Source organism: Colletotrichum lupini, chromosome 2 (genome assembly GCF_023278565.1).
Source record: "Colletotrichum lupini chromosome 2, complete sequence".
NCBI classification, from domain to species: domain Eukaryota; kingdom Fungi; phylum Ascomycota; class Sordariomycetes; order Glomerellales; family Glomerellaceae; genus Colletotrichum; species Colletotrichum lupini.
This window is the reverse complement of record NC_064675.1, coordinates 5,309,535-5,326,956: the sequence shown is the minus strand read 5'-3', so window position 1 is coordinate 5,326,956 and position 17,422 is coordinate 5,309,535. Positions and strand designations below refer to the sequence as shown.

General features: G+C 53.9%; 4 protein-coding genes across 4 annotated transcripts; 2 read left to right on the top strand and 2 right to left on the bottom strand.

The window, feature by feature from the left end:
- Positions 1-1,031: 1,031 nt before the first annotated feature.
- On the bottom strand, positions 1,032-3,272 carry CLUP02_03936 (dihydrouridine synthase; the record flags this gene model as incomplete). Its single annotated transcript, XM_049282953.1, has 3 exons — positions 1,032-2,582; positions 2,672-2,913; positions 3,251-3,272. 3 exons carry the CDS (start codon positions 3,270-3,272, stop codon positions 1,032-1,034), a joined length of 1,815 nt encoding a protein of 604 aa, XP_049140096.1.
- An 819-nt stretch (positions 3,273-4,091) lies between these two features.
- CLUP02_03935 (uncharacterized protein) lies at positions 4,092-6,655 on the bottom strand (the record flags this gene model as incomplete). The annotated part of the gene is made up of 3 exons (XM_049282952.1): positions 4,092-4,139; positions 4,191-5,561; positions 5,699-6,655. 3 exons carry the CDS (start codon positions 6,653-6,655, stop codon positions 4,092-4,094), a joined length of 2,376 nt encoding a protein of 791 aa, XP_049140095.1.
- Positions 6,656-8,223: 1,568 nt separating this feature from the next.
- Positions 8,224-10,945, top strand: CLUP02_03934 (uncharacterized protein; the record flags this gene model as incomplete). The annotated part of the gene is made up of 13 exons (XM_049282951.1): positions 8,224-8,294; positions 8,338-8,464; positions 8,577-8,646; positions 8,711-8,992; positions 9,029-9,115; positions 9,220-9,386; positions 9,463-9,662; positions 9,717-9,855; positions 9,958-10,108; positions 10,173-10,212; positions 10,278-10,523; positions 10,604-10,722; positions 10,806-10,945. The coding sequence occupies 13 exons, from the start codon at positions 8,224-8,226 to the stop codon at positions 10,943-10,945; spliced, it is 1,839 nt and encodes a 612-aa protein (XP_049140094.1).
- A 130-nt stretch (positions 10,946-11,075) lies between these two features.
- On the top strand, positions 11,076-17,399 carry CLUP02_03933 (uncharacterized protein; the record flags this gene model as incomplete). Its single annotated transcript, XM_049282950.1, has 28 exons — positions 11,076-11,185; positions 11,243-11,293; positions 11,438-11,588; positions 11,663-11,887; positions 11,982-12,315; positions 12,402-12,478; positions 12,508-12,623; positions 12,696-12,724; positions 12,763-13,002; positions 13,064-13,176; positions 13,266-13,934; positions 13,965-14,106; positions 14,165-14,285; positions 14,467-14,617; positions 14,675-14,763; positions 14,813-14,825; positions 14,929-15,024; positions 15,089-15,374; positions 15,433-15,728; positions 15,834-15,857; positions 15,932-15,989; positions 16,133-16,276; positions 16,379-16,659; positions 16,686-16,731; positions 16,810-16,960; positions 17,025-17,184; positions 17,245-17,260; positions 17,341-17,399. The coding sequence occupies 28 exons, from the start codon at positions 11,076-11,078 to the stop codon at positions 17,397-17,399; spliced, it is 4,248 nt and encodes a 1,415-aa protein (XP_049140093.1).
- Positions 17,400-17,422: the final 23 nt, after the last annotated feature.

Here is a 17,422-nt window from a genome sequence, read left to right as displayed (position 1 = left end):
GTTCATATAGTGGTATACTGAATGTTCGAAGTGAGCTCTCGGAATCGGAGCTGTATACCAACTGAATAGTCAACCACTAGAAAGGGATAAAGAAGGAGAAGGGGCGGGAGGATGTGTCCGTTTCGTAACTTTCGGTCTAGTATTGATTTCCCGAGTCATCGCTCAGCCAGGCACTCCGCAGCTCAAAGCTCATCACGCAGGCTCATTATCCAGATGACTCCCCCACCCGCGACGTAGCCAAGCTATTTAAAGCGAAGCGCGACTTTGTAATCAGACATGGGTAGTCAAATTTAAGGGAAGGAGCTTGATATTTATTTCACTTACTCGTCGTCATGCGATAGCTGAGATCTGGTGACCGCTGGATTATAGCTCCGTTCCTATGAAGTATATTAACTCATTTTTTTACCCTTCTAAGAGAGTAAGTAACATTCTCCTCTCCGCCGTAGATACACGAGGCACTATCAAGTAAATACCGCGACCAGCAGTTTCGGCAGGATATTAGTTAAAGACTACGCATAGCCAGGTCTTAATGCCCTATATACCACCCTAAAAACCACCTTTCATCCAGTGTATATACCGTCTAGTATACATTAAAGTATAGCAGGGAACATGCACAGGCAGCAGGCTTTCGCTCAACGCTTTTGCTAAGGTGAATGGAGTCCTCAACGTCTCACGCAAGCTTGGCCCGGGTTCTCCCTTCAAGATATTCGTGGCCGCAAGCATGGCAAAACATCAGTTAGTATTTGGTCCCAGATATCACTACGCCTGAGCTAGCCGTGTTCAGAGAAGCTACAGAGAGCTGTTTTAAAGGAAGCGGTGCAGGCTACACTGATGTGATGGGCTCGCTTTGGGGCTCTCTTCCACTTGCGTGAAAAGGGAATAGTAGGGGCAAGTTCTGAATGAGATGTATCGTGATGCGTGCTTGAGTTCTAGGACCTGGCAGAGCGAGACCGTCATTCCAATGAGTATGTCATTCTCAGAAGAGAGGGGTATATTATTCTAATCATCTATTTTTGGGGGGCCGTACTTCATCAACCGGCAAGCAACTTATCATCAGTCTCAAGAACCTTTTCCTGAACACTCTGATCCTCCTTCTCCCCATTCTGCTTCACCTCCTCCTCCTTGCCCTCCTCCTTTGCCGCCTCCCCATTCCCAGCAGCCTTCAACTTGGCCTTATCCTTCTTACTCAACGACACCGCCCCCTTCGCCATAGCCTCCTTGGGCAAAGGCCGGATAATCGGCTGCACAACCCACCAAGGCCTCTTACACCGCTTCACCGCGCCCCTCGAACTCTCCCCATCCTCCTCCACAACCTCTGCCGCATCGGCCTCCGGACCCAGCACCTCGTCACCCGCAAACATCTCCGCGCCCCGGGCCTCATACTCAATCAACCCCTCGGCAACCTTGCGCTCAACCATGCTCAAGATCCTCTCGTACGCCTCCAAATCGCCCGCCCGGCTCCGCGCCAACAAGTCCCGCACGTCAGTGTGCTTCGATACGAAGTGCCGTAGCAGGTGAAACATGTGCGGCTGCATCGCCGAGTAATTCGGGCTCAGCGCCCGGCTCTTGGCAGATTTGGGCCCGTTGGTCACGTCTCGCCTCCTCTTCTTCCGCTCCGGCTCGTCCTGCTCCGCCTCCGCGCGATCCATCTCCTCCATCCACGCCGTGTCGTCACCGAATACAAACAACGGACGCCGCGAGGGTGGGTCCTGGCCCGCGGCGTACTTGTGTAGGATATCCATGTACCGCCTCATCACCGCGTCGACGCGGTACCCTCCCTTCCCGTCCTTGCCGCGCCAGTACTCCCTCGTCTCAGTCCCCGGGTCCGGCGGCCGGCTGAAGATGGCGGGGTCACTCAGGTTCCCCTCGGCGCTCATCACGCCATCCGCGCCCGTGGCGTCCAGCGCGCGCTGCAAGTCACTGTGCTGCAGTATATTTCCGTTCGCGAACAGCACCGTCTCGGGCGGCAGCTGACCCCGCAACCACCGGATGGTCTCCCAGTCCGCCAGGCCCGTCAGATGTCCCTTTTGCTCGCGCAGCCGGCCGTGGACCGTGAGGATGGACGCGCCCGCCGCGAGCACGTTGCGTGCGTACGCCAGCGTCGCGGCCCTAGTGTCAAGGACCCTGATCTTGGCTGTCACGGGTATGGGCAGGTTCTTGTGCAGGGTGTTGATGAGCTTGAAGATGAGGTCCTGATCCTCCTGCAAGAAGGCGCCGTATTTTCCCTTCTTGGCGATGCCTTGCGGGCATCCCAGGTTCAGGTCCACGGCGTCGCAGTAGGGCGCGACCTTGAGGGCGGCGCCGAGGAGGGCGTCGGGGTCGTTTGCGCAGAATTGCACAAACAGAGGTCTGTCGATGGCGGGGTTGCCGTCGAGCCAGGGCTTGGTCGTCGGAGTCGGGTTCGTCGGAGTCGCAGCAGTGCCAGTCGCATCGTTCGAGTCGTCGGGTCTGACCGCCTGGAAATGGCACTGGCGGTAGTTTTCCGTGTCTTTGTACAATCGCGCATGGAACATGGGTGTGTAGGCCACCAGGTTCTTCTGCTCGGACGCTGGGATGAACGACCGGCTCAGCATTCGCCATGCCTATAGAAGGCCGTTAGCAATCCCGCTCCCAGACAGTGCCTCTCCGCACCACGAGCTTTTTGGGGAGAAGAGAAAGAAAAAAAACCTACAAATTCAGATTGATCCACCATGGGTGCGAGAATGTACTTTGGACTTCCGATGCTCTCATAGAATGCCCGCCCGTGTAGCTTCGGTCTGGTCACGGCCGCTGTCGATGCTCCGGCCTCAAGCCCCGCGGTCGGGGCCTCTGTCGTTGTCGCCATGCTTCTCGTCGAGGTCAAGAATCGGGCGAACCGGGTTGTCTGAGACGTCCGGAGCCTCCAGAGCTTGAGAAACCCCTCCAGAATTTCGACTGTAATTTTAGAAAAGAGAAAAAAAAATCACTGATGACTAGGGGGTTCAGTTTGACATCGCACGCTCGACCGAATGTCGCCTTGCCGTCGATTGCGAATCTTTCTACTTTGGCTTGTGATGGCAGAAATTTTTGGTTGAGCCTTGCACACTAACAGAGTGCGAGGCTGAGAAACCCCAGATGGGAAACTCTACCTGATTGGGTGGGGTCATTGGGCCCAGTGTTTCCCCCACGCATGGAACCTAAGGAACTGCGAGGGAAGGGGAACTGTCATCTACAGCAAATGACGTCGTCCCGCCGATCAAGGAGAAACGCTCTGCGGAGACGAGTACTTGACACTGCGGCTTCTCAAGGCTCATTTAGCTCTAGCACTGAGACGGTGTGTCAGACCATTCATGACACACGCAACCCAACAAAGGATTACTTGCGTAGGACGGGGCTTTTCACATGCAAACTTTTCACTATGCGCGCTCGCTCTAGTCCGCTCTAAACTATTCAATTCGCTGGAGCGGTCGATACCAGCATCGAGACCTCGCTGAGACTAAGCTGTTCTTTTGGAAGAAAAAAGCCACACTCTATTCCGCCTCCTCATGACCCGACGAACTTTGAAGGCGACGTAACTCGAAGAGAACCGACAGGTAACGAAAAGTCCTTTAAGCCCTTACAAAACAAATATCGAAACACTAAACCTCGATCGAGTGTCAAGTGTGTGTATGTGTGTGAGTGAGTGATGCCATCTTTTCAGAAATCCGCATCTAAGTCGTCAGAGGACTTGGGCCCATCTGATAAAGTGTAAGAGGTCACCGCTATTATCGCCATCATGTCCTCGAGGTCCGTGTGATTGCTGCTCAAATGCAAAGAGGCCATCGGCCCGTAATCTGCACTGACTGGCCTGCTGCAAGGCTGTCCCATCCGGCCGCCGTCTTCGTATACCTCCCGCCCATTGTGAAAAAAGTAAATAAAAAAAAGAATTAATCGACAAAGGGCGGCCGGGCAAGGCTTCTCAGTCAGGCGAGAAAAATGCTGTCGAGTGACGATAGTAAACGCCCTGACACCGTACGATGCTGTTCCTGAACGCCGTCGAATGGTAAATGTAGTTCAAATACATGATTGAGGGTTTGGTGCCCGTCATCAAGAAGCAAAAGTGGTGGGATTCCGTCTTGGAGGCGTAGCCATCGTTAGAAGAAGTGCGTGTAAATCTTGGAGTTTTCGTGAACTTCCATTTCCTGTGAGCAGTTAGCGATGCATCCATCTGTGATGTCAAGATCAGCACGTACCATCTTGAATGTGTTGAGCTCCTCCTTAATCTGCTGGGCTAGCATCGGCGTCAGGCGATTGCAAGTAGCAATTTCGCCCCTACGATCATATTCGCCGCTGGGCCAAGTGTCGTGGAAGACGATTCTCGGCGAGAAAGTTGCGTTCCTCTTGGCGGAGCCCGAAGGCGTACCTGGGGCACTCTTGGTGTCCTGGCGAAGCCTCAAAGCAGTCATGAAATAGTCTTCGTTACCGATGGCGACAGATCCGGAACGCTTATGGCCCTGAGCCTCGTCATTTGGCGTGCTGGGTGCAGTTGAGATAGGAGAATCGGCGACGTTCGGGATCGCGGGCAACTCGAAGTTGGATCGCGGGTCGCGAGCAGGGCTGCCTGATCTGTTGTGCTTCAGAATGCCTTTCCTGACAGCAGCAAGCACTTCGGCACGCTCCTTATCACCATCGACAATGCTCTTTCGCCTCGCGCTATCGGTACCTGAACTTCCAGCACGTTCCGAAACCATGCTAGGGGTATTCGAAATATCCAAGGAGTTACGTTCCAGATGAGGAAATCCAGTGCCACCGCCGTTCTGTGCATGAGGATCAGCGTTGACATTGACTCTCTCGGCTTCAACGGTAACCATGGACACGGCAGCCTGGCTGGCTTCTGGGGCCAGCGCATCTGCTGCCGGAACGCCAATAACGGACTTTGGCCGGAAGAGGCCAACGAGGTTACGAGTACTCTTTTTCATGCCACGACCCATCTTACGGATCATGATTGAGGCAGATGATGCGGTGGACGAAATGGAGAGGTTGTCTGTCGAACTGGAGAATAGCCTTCCGCCATAGATGTTGTTCCCGATGCCCCCTTCCTCCTGCTTCTTCGCGATGGCGGCCTGTTCTGCATCGTAAATCTCGGCCGCTGTCGGCTCCTTGTGCAATCTGGTGGGATCAGACACACTATTTTCGTCGATGGTAGGTTCGAGGCCGGAGGCCTTTTTGAAATCGGCCGCGCTACCAAATGAGAAGGCTCTGCGCAATCGCGATGTCTTGCTCTTGGATTTTGTACTCTTCTGGCTAATCGCAGCCAAATGCTGGGCTGCGGGGCTGCTAGCGTTGTTGCTGTTGGACGCAGTCGTGCTCTGAGACAAGACCTGTTGCGGAGCATTGCCCAGAGAGGAAGGTGGTTTTTGGAGACTCGAGTCGGTCGCCATGGTCACCGGCTTTGAGAGAGGAGAGGGAGTAGACTGCCTCTTGGCCGCATCTGACGATGAGCTACGTGGAGGAATATTCACGATTTTAGGATAATCTTGCTTCGAGGAGCCATCATCCAAGTGTGAAGGAGTTGAAGAGGAAGAGGGATTGCCCGTGGGGGTGGGTACGCTGCGGTTGGCAGACTGGTGGAAATAACCTTGTTAGCGATGGAACACTTGAGGATGGCTGGGCCAGTGCGTGATTGGGCAATCGAATGAAGGGATGAGGCGGAGACAGAGCGCCTCCAGCGACACCGCAAAAACCGGGAGTGACGACTTACCGAAGATGGTCTGGAATGGCTGCTGCGGCTCGATGCAAGGCTTTCAGCGCTGCCATTGCGGACATGCATGTTGTTGTCGGCGGGAGGTGCAAGACTGGAGACGATGCGAAGTGTCTTTTCGCTGTTTTTGGGAGTTGGCACGCGGTCGGAACGGGAGGAATCTTCCGGTTGAGAGAATTCCTGTGGGGTTAGCGGCTTGGGATAATCGGCAGAATCAAGCGAGTGCATGCTGCGCCGCCTGAGCCGCTTGCTGTCTTCCACACTTTGTTGTTGACTTAATTGCATGTCATCAACCGCACCATAATAACTGTTTGGTCTGCTCTGGAAAGACGGGTTCCGGCCTCGCACTGACGCGTTCTTTTGCTCATCATTGTACAAATGACTAACAGTCGCCATGCCTGAGCCTGACGGGGCGCTAGTCTGGCGAGGTTGTTGTTGCTGGAGAGCCGGGCGCCGGTACCTATCAGGCGTCGTCTTAGTCCCAGCGGTCTGAGCGAATGTCATTTGCTGTGTCGTGTTGCCTGCCAGATACGCCGACTGAGGCCTCGGGGCCTGTGAATTTGTGCGAGCAGTAGGAATGCCCGAATCGTCCCTCGAACCTCCTTTGCTAGTACCCATGCCGTGGTTGTAGCCAACATTTGATACTGAAGAGCTTCCTCCGTGACGCGCGCCTTGCGTCGGCACCGCAGGTGAAGATGCCGTGCGATATCCGTTGCCATATTGCTGCCACTGGTTGTTGGTGTTCAAACTCGGTGTGCTGGTGAAAGCGTAAGGCTGAATAGGGGCATTACTACCGCGATACACGGCGGAACCTGAAAAGTTCCTCTGCGACTGTTGAGCAGCCATGTATTGCTGGTTCGCCTGGGCTTGTGTTGGGACCATGTTGCCTGAGGGTCTCGACTGGAGAGTGGTAACAGTAGTGGTCTGCTGGGGGTACGTTTGAACCAGCGCGGCCATATTCCAAGGAGCCGTCGAGAGGAAATAGTGGCGAACAAGCAGTCCTTCACCGGTCCTATGTTCGGGCAAGTTGCTCAAGTTCGAAGTACGGCTAGATTGTCTTACTCCAAGGGAGGGCGAAGACAGGTGATAACGAAGCCGAGCGGTTTGCTGGCTGGATCTGCAGAATACTGAAGAGGCAGGCAAGTGTTAGCAAGGCTCTTTCCACTCGAGTTTGATGTCAGCATCAGACTCTCAGTAGGCCTAGCGGATGACTGGCTACTGTCATGCGTATGACACGACAGGAAAATGGCCGCCGGCAACGATCAGAGTCGAGGTACGAATCTAACGAACCTTTCTTTGCTTTCTCTTTTATACGAAGGTAGAAAATGGAAGAATAGTTAATCTGTCCCAAAAACGACTGACTTCTTTCTAGAAAGAAGGAAGCTGTGGTTGGAAACAGATAGCGATTGTGGAAACGAAGGTCGCCTGCGGCCAGGTGTTACAGCGAGAGTATCGTCGTACTGAGAATAAAGATGATGGTTCGCGTCTACTGCGAAGGGGCTGTTGGAGAGCACTCGTACGGGACGATATAGGAATCGACCAAAGGGAGGCAAGATCGAGTGTCACCGAGACAACTCGAAGCAAAGCTAGTAGTCGACCGGGAACATGGGGATGTGAAGCACTCGTATCCGGCTCGAAATTGTAGCTAGAGAATCGTCGGGGACGGGATGAGTTGGTGACGAGTCAGCCACGTAAACCTGAAGCTCGTCTTTTGTTCGGGTTTTGAGATGGAGGGTGTATCGAGATCTCGGGTCACAAAAAGAAGAAGTTGCAGTCGATCAGCGTGTAGAGAGTGCGGTTTGTGTTTGTCTGTTTTTTTTTCGCTTGCTTTCTTTTTCTCCTTGTTATCGGAAGGACGAACGGGCGAGACGTGGAAAGGAAAGAAGGCGGCAGTAACGGAGATGCAAAGTGCGATTCGGGGTTGGCAACGAAGAGACGGGGGAAGAGAATATGGATCCAAGTCGGGAAGGGGACCCTGAGAGTCAGGCAACCTCTTAGGGATTCCGTTAATTGTTTTGGGGGGGGGGGAGGGAAAAGGGGGTACGTTGGTGATGTGGGTTGGGATTTAGGGGAACGACGATGCAATTGGGGGCAGAGAGGCGGCAGATGGGGGAAGAATAGAAGGAAGAAGGGGGAACGAAAGGGAAGAGAAGAGATGGGATTTTTTTGAGGGGATACAGAGAGAGCAAGTCGGGTGTGGTGAGAGGGAATTCCTAGGAGGCGAGGAGGAGGAGAAGGAGGTTTCTCTCAGGCAAAATGGCGGTTCGGGGTGGGCAGGCGCAGTGAAGGGTCGAAATGGAGATTGCCAAATGGGAAGGTTTGTGGTATCGTACCGATGGCCCATGGTGCTGCATTGGTCTGCTGGAGCCAGGCGACGATGGAGTTCCACTTTCCTGGAGACCGTACTGCGTACACAGTACTCCGTACCTAGTGCAGGAAATGGATCATAAAAGTACCCACGCCGCCCATTCATGCGGATAGGGATACATGCGCTTGCTTGTAAATGCACAATCACACAATCCACCATGGCCTTGATCCTAGGCAGGTCCCCTACCCTTGATCCCATGTACCCTGTGTTTTCGTTGCGGCAGACTGGGTGCCCCGGCCCAACGCCATCGTATCTGACTGGTCCAGTCTAGTCCTGCATACAAGTGCGGTCCAATGTACGGATACTTTTCTCTCCTATCCATCCGTAGTACGTCGAGGAACATTTCAGTGTCCTATATGCTCGCTGCCTTTTCACAACTTGACCCTCAACTTCCTACAGTGCCTACTTCTAGGAAGGAAAGCATAAGCAGTGAAAAAGAGAAAGAAAAAAACAGACTATGTCAACATGATGGGTAAAGCGTCAGTTGTGCTTGCTTCATCGTGATCTCAGATAAGATATCACAAGGCTGGCCATCAACGTTTCGGGGACATAGCTGTGGACTCAGGAGAGCTCCTTCCATGTATCAATGTAGATACTCTGGAAGGTAGGTATGTAGGAATCGAGGTTGAGCAGCCATGTGTGAGACTATACCCTTCCACTTGTTATTCTTCTCCTTCTCCATATCGCCTACACACAGGGCGGACCTCCCAAATCCCCTCCGAAAATAACCCAAACAGGAATGGCCAGGACGCGTCCCTTGGTCTCCTGGGAAGGACGTGAGGACGTATTCCTACACAGTAGGTGGCTTGGAGAATTTTGGCAATCTGTCATTGGGTGGACGAACGAAAAGCGGCGAATCACGACCACGCTACCCCTTGCTCCTGGGTGGGCGACTGGAAATGCTCGCCGCGCTCAGAATGCCACGAGTGCCTCCTTCCTGTGTGCCTGGTGTCCCGAATGAGGAAGCCCCAAGGGATTCGGGAACAACAAAAACACAACCACAACGTTCAATCCACCACTTACCGTGCCGGTCCACCAATGCCGCGCCCGTCCCTACCTATTCACTGCTACTTCGTAAACGCAGCGTACGGGTAGGTAGGCACGTAAGCTACCCCTTAAGGCTTCAGCATCGCCAAAGAGATGGATGGCACAGGTGCAAAAGCAAGAGCGCTGCAGATACAACCACCTCATACTCCCTACAACTTTCGAATACCCAGCAGCACGCTCAACATGATCATCTCAATTCTTGTACATGCAGAGAACAACACCGTTACCTGCAACCGCCATTCCCACGCGGCACCGGGCATAGGTCCGGGCACTGTCAGATGAGAAAGATGGGATGTTCGACCTTCAAACTAAAGACCCAAAGACCCAAAGATGCAACACCGCTTCGGAGACTTGTTCAACGCGCAACGTCGATCCATCGCGCGTCAAACAAACGTCCAAGGAGGCGGAAACGAAACACCTCAACGTTCGCGCTCCCAAGCTCGCCCGTGCTAGGTTATCTGACCTCACACTGCCGAGTCTTCACGGTAGCCATACGCCTCTTCAGCCTCCCTCGCCAGAGGACCCTTACGCTTGGTACACGACAGCACTGTATGGATGTACAAGCTACCCAAGCAAGTGCCCAAGTGCTGAAATCCAGCATAGTGCCAGTTCTTCGGGATCGATGCACACACCCACACCCAAACCTACTAGGCTCCAGAGTCCTACACGATGGGACGAAATGCAGATTCTTCGGCTCGACCAATGTCATCAGCCCATCACTAGATCCCACCAAGGAACGCATGTATACTACCTACTTAGATTCTTTCGCACTTTTCTGGACCGTCTCTGGATTCACCAGCCAGAGTATCTACCTAGCTTGTCGATGCATCTCTCGGCGTACTAGACGACAGACCGCCACGGCGGTACAACAACATGCCTCGCCAACATTCCCGGCCAATCACCATCTGGTTCGCCTCAATCTTGTCTCTGGAGCTGTCTCTCCCCCTTCTGCAGTGCAGACTGCGGCGCGAGTGCAGTCGTCAGTCACCGGTTACGTGTGATAATCGGCGGATACGAAGGGGCAGAAGGGAACGCTTCTCCGTATTCAACTTGACAAAGTGCCCCACCATGGTGGCTTTGCCATGCTAGAGATGGTGAGGTAATGCTACCTGCATATCGGAAGGGATGGCGTCCCCTGTCTTCGACAGGGAAAAAAAATTGCAGGGCCATTTCACACGCCTGCTCTGTCCGCCCTCCGCCTCCCACCCCATGCGCAAGAGACAAGGCCCATTCGTTCGACGGGAGACTGGAGCATACTGGAGTTATTGCCGCCGCCGCACTTGATCCGAAAGGCCTAGGCGTCCGGGTGGTCACCGACAAGGGAGACATAAGATGGAGGGGAGAAGCCGTTCGTGATGGACTCCGCAGCTTGGTGACATCAGCAACACCCTATCAACAAACCCGGAATACGTGAGTTATATCCGAACCTCGACGTCTTGCAGAAGGAAGGCAGATGTGCCGTGTGATTTTGTCTGACCCATGGTCTCCAGGAGTCGCTCTTGGTGCCGCTCAGGCATTCGACCGTTGACTTCATACACACGCGCACTATACTCTGTATTCACAACAGTAATACCGCACACGCACATAGTAAGGATACAATCACCTATCCGTACGCTCACTAGGCTACACCCCGACCTGCCCGATTGATTCACTCGACCGGCCGCTCTTGACAGCGCTGATGACGTTGGCTAGAGCCCAGCCTCCGATCTGATCTGATCTTGAGGCTTGTTGATATTGCAATGCTCATGACCTCACTTGAGCTTCCCTTCTTTACTCCTTCATTCTTCATACATACTCGCCCTTTCTGCTCTTCCTTTGACTTTGAGCCTTAGCTCGCTTTTTCACACTATATTTAGTCCACGGCGAGAGATCAGTCAGGGGTCCACAAGACAAGTCGTCGGCCAACGACCAACGGGTCGCCAGTAGCACACAAGAGACGGGCAATGGAGAGACATTTGAGGTATGTTGTACGTGGGATGCACGAGCACTTACATGCAAAGGGGCAACACTATGAGCGGCCCACTTCGTACATGTACTTCCCGCACCGCAGGTGGCGGCAACAGCTACGCACAGTACTTACTCGAGCGCGCGATAGCAACCAGAACAAGCACGACACACACACACACGAGATTCTCACAGGCTACAGACGGGTTCTTGCTAGCAACCACAACGGGGGTAAGGTGGAAACGACGCTAGCAGGCCAACAGACTAGCATGCTTGCTAACGGGCCATGATCGCTTCTCGCGGCGATGTGGCGGCGGCGTTGCGGCCCCTACAACTTTCCGGCGCCCCTGCCGATGAGACATGATGTGCTCGCATGCTAGCAATCTAGCAGAAGGCTTGAGTATGCGAGACGAGATCAAGTTCGTAAAGATACTGATGCGGAATATCAGGTCTAACCAAGCCAGCACAAGTACAAATATAAAGGAATCCAGAGTACGCATGCAGATACTCCTGCGGTGCGGCTCTCAGCATGTATCATACGACGGGCACCTTTGACATACAAAGAGCTGGCTTGAATTGCGGTGAGATGGTGCAAGCCTCTCTAGCTGGAGAAGACCAACGGAAAGCTCCAGCTAATTTACCGTACTCCGCATCGTAACCTATTCGTACGGATAGAAGCTCATGCTTTGGAAATGAAGCGAAGGTTTCCCGTCAGCAACCATCGAAACAAGCCAGGGCCCGCCAGCATAACGAACAAGGAGACGCCCCGTCGCAAGCAATTTGCTTCTGACTGCGAATACTCTTTGCTATGCAACGCACAACCTCCATATGTTTGACAGACACTTCAGCCCTGTGGTGCAGGCTATTTAAGTGTATTCGAGAACACATGGGGCCGCTGAAGAAAAGCATGAAGCTGTTGCACAGAGGGAGTGCGGATACCCCGAGCACCACGATTTTTTGCAGCTCATGTTGCTTTTCCATTCCATTTACGCATTGATCTCGAGATTTGCCAGGGAGCACTCAATTACCATAGATGATGCGCCCATGCCCGTGGCCCTAGGCTGCTTTGCTGGGCTTTTGCAAAAATCGAACAAGCCTGTTCACAGACGATGCATCCAAGCACCACACCAGGTCATCGCTCAATTTCTCGATGCTGAAGTAAGCACACTGGGTCAAGGTTGGTCAGAAGATCAGATCATGTCCGACTGGATGTTGAGCGGCATCGAACAAGATTGCAGGACAACGGCAAAGGTGGAGTGTGGACGAGAAGTTGAATAAACGAGCGGCGTTCCGTTTTCGAGTACAGTCAGTATTCTAGCCGGATATCTACCGTGTCTTTCCTAGACCACGCCGCCGCAGCCGTTGCTTCTCATTCGCTGCTCTTATCATTGCTGGCGCTCATCGGCATCAGCACCGTTGGCGTCTGTGCCTGGCAGGAAGCTTCACTTAGGGCAAAGACAATTACCAAGACGCTTCGCAGGCAATGACCTTGGCCGAGAAGGTCTGGATGGAAGTAGGAGCCAACGGCTCGCACCTACTGCAGGCGCGAGGCAAAGCCCAGGCCAGGTGACGGGTGATTGATCAAGGGTGGCTCGATCATCTCGATAGAAACGAGCCGCTGTCTGCTTGAAACGACAGTCTCAACCGCCGATGCTTCAACGCGTACGGTATGTATTTTCCATGTTGACAGGTGCTTCCTTGCCAGGGAAATTTACTTGGGCATGGAAACGCTTGCGGTCACCACTACCACCTGGAGCTTGGAGGAAGGGGATTCTTTTGTCTCAACCTGCAGAGCTGGACGACAGAGTTCAGACATGCATGGCTCTGGCAGTTGTCTCGCTCATCCGCTCTTGCGAGCTTGGTGTGCCAAAGGCTCAAGCTGTCCGTCAAGTTCCCATCATCCTCAACAGACTTTCGGCAGCTTCCAGCTACATCTTCTCCACGAGTCCAGGGCTATCTTAATCAGAATTGTGGTTTTACTTTCAGCTTGTCTGTCTGGAGCAAAGCCTCCGCGGGAATTATGAAAGATTTCCGACTACACCCCGGTCCCTGTCCCCGACATCTCATGGGCAGACTTCCTGGATCCCAGTCGCCAAATCTTTTCTCCTTTCGCGGCTTTGTCAGACCTGAACTTTCTCTGTGTTGTTAGACCCGATCATGACGCTATCTTGAAGCTGCGCACCAGCATGGAAACAAGCTCACCTGCAGCCTGCACTGACAGAAACCCCATCCGCAATGCGAGTCTATCTCTGCTCATATGGGCTGTTTGAAGGACTTGACGGGCCATCAATCAACTCGACTAGTCATTCCATCGAACAAAACATCTCGATGTACGGATACATATTCACTATCAAGCCCCAAGGGTACGGAGCACTCGCCGTCCTCCCCCACGAGTGTGACCCGATTTGGCAGGGCATCCCCTTCGGAACCTCAGTACTCGATGACGCGGGCATATCGGTCTTCCGCAACGTATCAGAACAGTCAAGCCGGGCCACATCTACAGAGACGGCATTGCTTAGCAATTCCATGTGCAGAGTAGCAAGCCTGTGCGGGTTAGCTCGAGCCTTGGATATGCTAACCTCCGATCTGATGCTTGTCAAGAGACTTTATCACACCGAACAACAGCAGTGGCGACAAATATGGCACCTGCATTGCTGCTCGATGAGCCGTGTCTCGGCACTCAGTATCGTGTCCGGCGGAAGGCTCTACTCCGTACACTATCCGTCCGCTCGATGCCGTGCCGAAGCAGAGTGCGATGAGCTTCCACGGACCACATGTCCCACCCTTCTCCCTCATCAATCGGGCTTCTGGGCCCGTGATTGCCCTTTGAGCAACTTCCTTGCGCCTAGGGCCGAGTTCTTCTCGAATTGTTCGGTTGTGAGGAGGCGCGCTCAACGTCTGGACTAGCCCATGCGGGTATCGAGCCCATGGGTCTTCTCTTTTGTCGGCTGTTTCAATCTCACCTGGCCCCCAAGCCTCAGCCCAGCACGGTTTGCAATACCTATTGATGATCGGTCCATCCGTCGAAGGGCTGATACGGTGATACCTTGTTCGACAATTGGGCGCCCACCGCGTCCATTCCACCCGCCACTGGCAATGACAACAAGCACAGAGGCGCGACCGGCTGCATGAGAGGGCTTCCTTTTTCCTCATCTCGGTCAACTGGGATGGCTTCAATCCATCATTTCTTCTGATGCAGTGCGGGGGAGCAATAGCGAGCCATTATTGGTTCAGCCTGGATCCCGTCCGCTGCAACGCTGCAGCTTCACATGCGCTTATCCTGCTGCGCGCTCTCAGGCCTTGCGGGGGAATCGACCACACCAACGCGCGCGACCCTTTTTTTATTTTTATTTTTTTAAGAGCAGCAACGCGATTCAGAGGGAAATGTGCTCTCTCGAGATTCAAACAGTCTCGCGGCACGGACCCGTCAAGCCTGTGTCAATTTGCACGATAGTGTCCCTGGATCGCTGGATCTGAATGATGGATCTGGCAGCACAACGCAATACGATGTCCTATCGACGCAAGGACGACGAGCTCTTCCCAACAGTCAGTGTCAGTATGTGAGAGCAGGGCAGCCCATCTCAGTCTTCTAACTGGATCAACCTTGCACACTGCAGAAGGAACAACGACTTGACGCCTCCTCCAAGGCCAAATCCATGATCTCTGCGGATGTCCTGGCAGCATCGCTGAAGATCAGACGCATTCTGTGGAGATTGTCCTATCATGATCTTCTTGGCCTCGGACCGACTTGGTAGTGATCGCTTCGGGGTTGGATAGCAGCCATCAACAGCGTTCTGAGGGGTTTGTTGCTTGGCTGCCAGTTGTGACCCTGCCAACACACTGCACACGCACACACGTAACAAATGAGCAGTGGGATATTCAGGGTCTGATCCATGAAAGCCGCCATGGCGTATCCTCGATGGCCTATACTACAACTATTGCTATGCAAAACAGCCCGAGATTCCAAGTTTGCATCCTTGTTTCGCAATGGCCTGCAAAGATGAAATCGCAGGCGGTCTCTCAGAAGTTAGAACGTAGCAGAAGCCTCTGCTTCGGAAATCTCGAACATGGGGTGTTTGGCCAACGTTTTCCGCATGGCGGGAAGTGGAAATTATCGAGAGTTTTCGCCGATTGCCTCACCAGTTGCGCGGCCCCCCGTTTTCGCCCACAGACTGGCGCAAGCAAGCCACGAACGACAGTGCCAGATCAGGAGGCCCGCTCTCGGTCATGGAGCGAAACAAGTGGCTCTCGAGAGTCGAAGGACTCACTTACAGTCTTGCACAGCATCTTCTGTTGCCCCACGATCGAGGGTTGTGGGTTCCTGGCGTCGTGTTCTAGTCGGCAGCGTGACTATTCACAACGCCATCGCCCGTAGAGTCTAGCGGCAGAATGACGGGCGACGATCATTTTACCAGAGACAGACCGTCTCTATCTCGTTGTCCGTTCTGGCGGGCCCTGTGCGACAACCGCGACGAATCGCAGCGCCAATTGATCGTGAAAAAGGCAATGCAAGTACTTCGATCAAGTTCTAGCTGCAGCAGACGGCGCACCACGAGCGCTGCAAGCAATGCAGACGCTGCAGGTCAAAAGGCAATGGCGCGAAGCACTCCCGATGAGGCCACACTGGCCGGCCCATCGGTGATATCTTGCAGGACCCATTCTCCTCCACCCGTGGGTACAATCCCAGGGCCCGAAGGGGCTTGCGAATGGCGTGGCCAAGACCGGGCATGACCCCGAGTTTGTCCACTGAAGTCTGACGGGGACGCCCCATCCTAGATGATGGACCACGCATCAGTTGCGGTGAGATGAACGGAACCAAATCTCCATCCCCGCACTCATCAATTTCATGCCACGGATCACTCTCATCTAATTAGTGTATCCTGCCGAGGCCGGGAGGCCAAGACGTCTTCCGCGAGCGATTAGCGAGGTTCAGTAACTAACTCTGCGCTGGTTTAAGCCACAGTCATCGGAGAAAATGATCAAACGTGATGCCAATTAAATCATTTCAATAAATCGTCAGGCCCAGGTTAGTCGGCCGCTCGATCTAGCCACTGCAATGACTTGGCCCCCAATAGCACAGCACCTCGAGGCGGCCAGATTCCTCAAAGAGACCAAGAAGACAGGTATCCCAGTCCAATGGCCCGCCATTCTAGGCAGTCCCAACTTCACCGAACCCACTGGATATAGCTCACAGCCTCCTGCTCAGTTCCAACTTGGAAGTCCTCATTTTTATCCATGTGAACGGAAGCCATTCCTGGACATGTGGAGCCTTAAGAGGTGAGTTATTCCCCGCTTATGGCCGTCAACTGACCATTGGTGAGAGAGACGACACTATGGCTGTACCGACCGCTTCCACTACCGAGGCGACCTTCCTGGCCGAGACACCAAACGAGACTTGACAAAGGCATTCACTTCGCAATGTGACTCTGTAGATGGAGCATTGCCGCTGGCTCTTCTCTTGAAGTTTGTATCTGTATCCGTACCCATCCCTGTTTTCGGGGCCTTCATGTTCACACCGGCACCATCACTCGTCCGAGCCAAGCCGGGTAGTGGCTATCATATCCCAGACGGCCGCAAAAGACGGGCCCTTCGGTCCACTCCCGTACGCGGTCACCTGCAGTGATATAGCACGCCGTGCAACAGTATCGACAGTACCGAGGGCTTTCCTACAATAGTGAGCGGAGTAACCGGTCGTTCAACGTCGGGTCCGGCGCGGAACCTGCTGCGGGGGACTGACACGCTTCCCTCTCAGCTCTCTCCGAGATTGGTCCACGGAAACAAACAGGTACTGTGGCAAGTTGCGCTGAGCTCTTCCTTACTTGCGGTAAAGAGAGGGGGAGGACATGTGCCACCGCCCGACCGAATGGACGGGATGCGGCGTCGCACATGGCTCGCGGGACGCTGTACGATGGATGAGGAAAGTTTTACCTTAGGTATCTTCCCCTTAGCTTGCCGATGTTGTGCAAGATTCCACGCGATCTTTCCCGAGCGTTGGGCTGTTTGGCCCGGGTCTCCGAAGGAGATCGCGTCGTCTGATGGGCGGGCATGCGAGTGGGTTGCGCGACTATCGGTCATCTGGCCTCCGAGATATCTCCACCATCGGGCCCGAGGCCGTGGTGTGTCTCCGGTCCAATCGGGGTAGGCGGACCAGTGGCATGTAGGAGTCTCTCGCAGGTGGCACAGATAGCATGAGTGTCTCCTTGGTAAGTCCATCATTCATATCGTGTGGGCAAGGCGTCGAGAGCGTAGTAGCTAGAAATTGGTTGCTTTGCTAGTCAACCAGTGTCCCTTGCCATGTTGACCTTGGGACGGTTCTGGGCTTGTGGCATACCAGCCAAGTAGGCAGCATCGGGTTCTTGACCAAA